The 7287-nt window shown below is 42.0% G+C and overlaps 1 protein-coding gene across 1 annotated transcript in view; it reads right to left on the bottom strand.

Moving 5' to 3' along the window:
• Nucleotides 1-7287, bottom strand: part of DNAH5 (dynein axonemal heavy chain 5) — a 223620-nt gene that overhangs the window by 56149 nt on the left and 160184 nt on the right. Inside the window, exons 54-57 of the mRNA XM_023532947.1 lie at nt 5073-5304; nt 3988-4102; nt 3547-3723; nt 123-326 (exon numbers count right to left, since the gene is read on the bottom strand). Coding sequence (XP_023388715.1) covers nt 123-326; nt 3547-3723; nt 3988-4102; nt 5073-5304 — 728 coding nt within the window. The remainder of the gene's footprint in view (nt 1-122; nt 327-3546; nt 3724-3987; nt 4103-5072; nt 5305-7287) is intronic.

Here is a 7287-nt window from a genome sequence, read left to right as displayed (position 1 = left end):
AAAAATAGTAAGCAAAAATATGTATGTTGAATAAATTCTTTTAGAAACTTATTCCATTAAAGGACTCAGATATGCCAATGCAGTCTGGTCCACTCTTAGCCCATCACTGCTGGGCCACCCACCTGTAAGTTCTGTAAGAAGTTCCCTGCAGTCATCAGCTTTAAGGATTCCTGCCAGGAAGGAACCGGACAGCTCTTCTCCGGGTCGGTTTTCACTGCGTTGACTTTCCTTTGAAACAGCAGCAGCACACAGTCCATGATCCGCATGATGAGGTGAGGGGGCCGGCCCAGCGTGCGGACAGTCGCAATGTCTGAAGGCTTGATGGTCTGCGGGAGGAAGGGAAGCTGTCATCTAATCTCATGTGAGAAAGCGCACACGGAACTGTCATCTCTAAATGTTACTGTTTCGACAGAAGAAAACGAGCGTGTTTAAGTTAGATACAGTCTTGGGGGCTAGACGCATATTTAATCCCAAAGAAACTCATGTCCCAAAAAGTTTAAATGTTTACAATTCAAACTGACAATGAAGATCGAAATGTTGGTGAGTCGATGAGGAGCTGTGACTTCTCTAAAACCATACAGACCCCATAGTGTCAAAAAAAAAAGAGTGTGTAACTTGAAAGAAAAAGAATAGTCAGCACTTATGCAGAGACCAGGAAAACTCCGCATTGGCAGTGCTTTTTGACTCATTAGTTATGTAGGGCAAGAATCTGCCTCTCTCTCTTAAGCAACTTGTCCCCGTGGACTGACACTAGCAGGCAGCCCAGGGGCTGACAGACTGAATAATTAGAGGTTTCTTAGCTCGGAACTGACCTTTACATGACAGAATCTGAGCAATAAGAGTTTCTCTAAGTTCTTAGAAAAATTCTGTTCCATTTCTAGTTACAGAGATTCTTCATAGCGTAAATTATTCAATAGTTACAAAGAGCTGCTGTGACTATTTATGGAATAAGTATTGAGAAAATATTAAATATAAGAATCTGATGCAGTCCCATTTCTAGGATAAATACTGTATACTCATTCCTTCCAGATCTTGAAAACTTTCCATTTTATTTGCATTCGTACCCCTCCTGCCAAAAGAACATACCCAAGGAGCTTCTCATCCCAGCTAATAATCTTTTCTCCGAAGACTGAGAAAAAGAAGAAAACCACTAGACTTGATAATTAGGAATATAACTAGAGACTGTGAAAAGGCTTGTTTCAATAGAACAGTATTTGTGAAAGCTAGACAGCTGGAAGCGAAGAAGAATTTGTATTTTTAAAAAAAATAGAAATACCAGATAGACCCTAATTTGAGATGGATGGCTATAAAGGAAAAGAGAGAATAGTGGCCAATGAGGAAAGTAGAGCCAAATTAAAGTTATGTAAGATATAAGAGCCGAACATGCTTATTTCACTTTCATTTTAGAAAGGGAAATTTTCAAACAAGACTGGGCTCGGTTACGTTAGGTGCCCAGGTAAAAGGAATTGGGCGGAGGGGCATATCTGAAGTTTAATCTATGTCACCTAAGTATTGAAATCATCATTTTTTGACAAGCAAAGCCATATGACTTATATAATTTCCAGTACATCATTGCAATGTAATAAATAGTTCTTTAACATCTGGAAGCATTTTATACATTTGTGTCAAGTCAGATCAGCATTGAGATAGAGACGGTCTTTGCTGTTACTTTATTTGTTGTATCAATTTACGCAACCTGATATGAAAACGTTAGAATCTGGAGGTACTTGAAACTTTCTTAGTATACCCTGGTGGCGCCATATTTCAAAATTTCAAAAGGCCTCAAAGAGACAATAAGATGGAGGCAGAACCAATGAAAGGAATTATTTGAAACCTCTCACACACACCCCATCCCTTTACCCTGTTCCACACATCTCTGCACTGATGACTACATAATACAGAATATTTTTGTGGCAGAGAGCACTGAATTAGAAAGATACTGGAAAATATAATATTAAAAGAGATGCTAGGCCTTTTAAGTCTTGGGAAAATGTGGGTCTTTAAGCAAGACCTGAGATGCCATATGCTCTATTCCTATGACGCCACTAGGTATCACAAGTTCAAAAAAAAAGGTTAGAAGTTTTCTCTGCACTATCATTGTCTTCTCTCTGTTGATCAAGCACTCTCAGTGAAGCCAGCATGCCTAAATGGGGGTGCAGGGTGAGGATCAGATCTTGAAGAGATATCTGCACCCCCATGTTCACTGCAGCATTACTCACAATAGCCAAGATATAGAAGCAACCTGAATGTCCATCGATGAATGAATGAATTTAAAAAATGTTATACACACACACACACACACATTTAAGCCTTAAAAAAAAGAAAGAAATCCTGCCATCTATGACAACATGGATGGACCTGGAGGACATCATGCTAAGTGAAATAAGCCAAACACAGAAAGACAAATACTGGATGATCGTGTTTATATGTGGAATCTAAAATAGACACTCACAGAAGCAGCGAGGAGCATGGTGATTGCCAGTGACAAGGGGTGGCAGAGGAGTGAGGAGGTGACGGTTGAGGCAGACAGAGTTTCAGTCACACAAGATAAGCAAGTTCTGGGGATCTACTACACGGCATAGAGCCTGTAAGTGACGACACCGTATTATATACTTAAAATTGGAAAGAGGGTAGATCTCACGTTAAGTGCTCTTACCACAAGTAACAATAATACTAAAGGAAGCAGGGGGAGACTTTGGGAGGTGAGAGATATTTCCATGGCCTTGATGGTGGTGATGGTTTCACAGGTGTATGCTTATCCCCAAAGTAAGACAGTGGTAAAACAATCACAATTACATTATCAAGTAATGATGCCTGCTCGACTGAGGTTACGTAACTCGAATTAGTGGTACCCGGATCAGCAGTGCTCCGTTTGTCCAGCTGCTTCTCAGGCCAGGTAGCAAACGACACGAGGCAGCAGATGAGCACGGCTGCAGTAAAAGCGATCTTACACGGAGCCCCCAAACACCTTAAACTGAGACTTCAGAACTGGGCCAGCCCATTCAGCTGTGGCCTAGTTCGCGAAACTTGTCATATTTCCTCAGAATCCAGCCTCCTTTCTAATTTTGCCATTTCTGTCACTGCCACACAATCGCAGTGAATATTTGTGTTGGAAGCCTGCCCAAACTCTGACGTGAACGAGATACCTCAGATCAGGAATTCATAGATCAACTCAGAGAACAGTGCATCCCACGGACCCACTCCAATGTCCTCAAGGGATGTGAGGAAACGTGAGTTTAAGAATTTTATGTGACTTCCCCAATGTCACACAGCTGATTGGTTAACAGAGCGGAAATGGGAATCCAGGACTCCTGGCCGCCATTACATGACACTGCCCATCAATCGTGAGTGAGGAAACGAGGTGGGAAGCAACACATGCAAAATCTATAAGAGCTGATAACGCCTCCATGCAGAACCATTACTTGAAGTTGTTCTCATGGAGAGAGCTCTGGTCTGAAGCAGTAGAGCATTTCCTGCTGTCACCCATCTTTTCTTAGTCCTCCTCCCACCCCAACACCTGGCATCTGTCATGTCATGCAGATTTACCTGCAGGGCTGCCTCTGCTTCTTCCAGAGCTGGTTTGGCTGCTTCCAGTTTCTCTTCTGCAATGGCTTTATCTTTAGAGATGCTGTCTACGATGGCTTGCGCTTTGTCCTTCACCTTCTGTACCTCAGCCTTGACCTTCTCGGCAGCCTGTGCCTTCATCGTCACTTCCTTTAAGACCTAATTCAATCAAAAATAAAAAATAAAAAAAAATACCTCATCAAAACTTCCCAGAGACCCAGCTGAAAAGGCACATTTTGCTTTAATTTCTTGACTTCTGTCCACTTATACAAACTGTCATACGGAAAATTAAGACTATCGTATTCTAATGGAAATAAGTAATTGATACTCTCTTGGCTATAACTCAGTGACTATGCAAATGTCATTAACACTTACGAACCGGGAATTGAGAAAGAATGTGACACCATGTAAATGTCCACCCACCGTGTCGGCTTTGTCATTTGCCACCTGTAGCTCCTTTTCTTTTGCTTCCAATTCTTTGCTCAGGGCTGCAACAGACTCCGAAGCTTCTTTCAGCTTTTTCAATCCAGTGTTCATTCTGGGATTGAAAATCCAAGGGAGCAGTGTCAACATCTGTGGCTCTTGGCCACATTTTCCAAATGCTGTCTATTAATATAAATAGCAGTGACCAGATTTGAAGAATAAGTGTATGAACAAGCAGCCAATACAACAGGGCTTGACAAAAAAAAAAAGGATGTAGGTCCAGGCTTGATTCCAGACTGGAGGCATTTGTACGGCTTCCTAGACAGCGTGTGGGAAGAGAGAAGCTGCCAAAAATATTCTGTGCGACATGGGGAACGACGGTGGGTCCGGAGTCTGCATCACGTGGGAAACGTGCCTAATGAAGTATAGCTAAATGACAACAGACTCAAAATGCTTGAAGCCCCATCATGGAGGAAGCAAAACCATTAACTTCTGGTTTTCAATAGAGACTAATGAGGTTAAAAGAAGAAAGACTTGGGATTTAAGAAAAGAAGCAAATGCGAAGCCATCAGAACACCAGCGCGAAGGGACTCGCTGCCTGCCTGAACCTGAGATAACGTGTCTTAAAGACTGAAGTCCTCAGAGTCACTTAGTCTGAACACCCACCCAGGTGTCTCTTCTGTTCAACCCTGGCTGATTCCGGCCACATTCAGGCAGACGATGGAAGTGTTCAGAAAAGGCCAAGGCAGAGAGTGAGATGTGGAGCAACTGCAGCAGAAGTAGCGTATTCACGAAGCAGTGAACACAAGCGTCAGACTCTCTCATGCTTATGAGGGTTTCTCAAGCTCAGCACTACTGGGGTTTGGGGCTGGGGAGTTCCCTGAAGTGGGGGGCTGTCCCATGCCCTGTGGGATGTTCAGCAACATCCCTGACCTCTACTCACTTGAAGCCCGGAGCACCCTTCACCCCACCCCCCTCTCTGCCACCCGAGTTGTAATAAACAAATACATTCACTAGGAGGAAATCTGCCCCCAATTGAGAGCCACTGCTTTAAAAATAGCTTTATATTTGACCTTCGCACTTACCTGTTGGCCAGAGTTTGCACTTCCAAGTGCTTCTCTCCGTATATGAACTTATAGCCCTGAATGAAGGAGAGGTAGGACTTGGGGGTCACGTGGGTAGAACGTCGGAATCTCTGGAAATAATCGACACACTTCTCAGCCACCCCATCCTGGAAGGAGCCCATGCACTGGACCACCTCCTTCTTGGTTCCCAAGCTACAGTCAATATCATAGGAAGAAAGGAAGTGTTCAGACACTAGGAAAAATAAAGATGACAGTGTGTGAAATATGTGAACCGCCACTGTAAAAGTTAATTGGCTATTTTTAAAAGACTCAGACATTTCTTAGGACTGCATACTATTTTTATAGTCCCAGCTAGGTAGATATATGTCCGCGTTTTTGGTTCCAGGCCTAGGACATCAACAATTTTATTTTCCCTTTTATGTGCTAAACTATAACAGACTTCAAGCCTATCATCATTCTTTGTTTTCTAGTACTTGTGCAAAGAAGTCTCTTCTATACAGCTGCAGGTTCTGATCAGCAGCCAGCCTGTTTTATGGTTTTACATAAGGACAAAAGTGGTACAAATAACTCGGAAATCGATGTCCACCTGGTACTCATATTTAGCGATCTCATTTATTTTTTTACTCAGAATCTGTCATACACTGAATTCCCCCAGGCTCTGACTACATTTGGCATGTGAAATGTTCGTCACTAAATATTTTTATGCCTGGGCCATCTTGTTCTAAAATGTAATAGCTGGTCATTTGCAGTCAATTCTAATTTAGTGTCCTTTAAAAACGTTGGGGTAAAAATCTCCTGTTGGAGACTTGTATTTTCCCAACCGTGCCAAATAGGGGACCAATTCTGAGACAGCATTTCCTATGACAAGGACAGGCCACCAAGTCACAGATAATCAATCACCACTTACATGTCAGGTGTCTGCTATACATCCATCATGGCTGGTGCCATGGAACGAAAAGATAGTATGATACTTGCGCTCAACCCCAAGGAATTTATTAAAAAAGGTTTGCATGAGGCAGTTACAAATTATCACAACCATTTTTATGAATCTTAGACAAAATGGTCTATGAATTTACTTAAAAAGTACTTAAAAATATTGAATAATGCACATAAGAGTTGCAAATAGAAATATGGCCAATAAAAAGGGAGAGAGAGAGAAGATATTGAGTGAACAAACCTATCAGGTGATAGTTGGCAAAGAAATAAAAAGTGGTATCTTTTCACCATCCGTAACTGATCACTAAATTAAGTTCTCAATATGGTAATTGTGGGGCCATATTTATTCTTATGTAAATAATAGAGACCATTTATCAGCTTGGCTACAAACAGAGTATAACACATGCACTAAAAGGCAATAAAGTATGTCACTCAGAAGTCATACTTCCTCATGTGAGCCACGCGGCCTCTACAGAAACAGTTTAAACTCTGGGAAGTTTAAGTCTGGGTGCTGGACACACAGGAACAACTATGACCTATGACTAATTTTCTGTAGATATTAACCACAACAGCTGCAATATTAACAAATGTGCCAGACACGATACTAAGCACTTTACTTGGCATTATGGGATATCTTCAGGGACGTCCCCACTTTCTGAAAACTTCCTGGTATGTACCATGTAATAATCATTTTCCTTCTTTTGTGAACAGAGTATCGATAATGGTGACTTTTTTTCTTTACCTAGCAAGTTGTCTTTTTGTCTCTCCAAAAAGCCGAAAAGCATAAAAATGGATGGATTCAAAGTATATTTTTCCATAGACCCATACATAATCTCTGATTTAGGAAAGGTTATACAAAGGATCAAGTCGCTTTCTCTTAGAGAGACCCAAGCCTACTGAGACTCAGACTCTAAGAAGCCATGGAAAAACCCTTCCATCATGTTCAACATGCAACCACCAAGGCAGCAATGCCAGTTTGGGGACCTACCTGCAGCCTGATGTCTGCGGTTGGGGTGGGTTACACCCTGGTATTGTATGTTCATGTCGCTTGATGGCAAATAAGGTAAGGTATGTGTGAGACAGAGGGGAGGACACGGGCTCGGTCTCTGATCGTTGGCGTCCTCCGATTTCCACTTCATTTGGATTAAAAGAACAGAACTTACAAAGTGAGGAAGGCACGTTAGTTGCCTATCCAGGAGCCACCCTAAGTTTGTTAGAAAAAGAATCCCAGTTTTGCTCTGGGTAGCAATCTGGTTAACCAAAACTCTTTGATTCCCCT

The sequence above is a fragment of the Pteropus vampyrus genome, unplaced genomic scaffold (assembly GCF_000151845.1).
Source record: "Pteropus vampyrus isolate Shadow unplaced genomic scaffold, Pvam_2.0 Scaffold94, whole genome shotgun sequence".
Lineage (NCBI taxonomy): Eukaryota > Metazoa > Chordata > Mammalia > Chiroptera > Pteropodidae > Pteropus > Pteropus vampyrus.
Note: the sequence above shows the minus strand (reverse complement) of the source record. Positions and strands in the feature narration are given on the sequence as shown.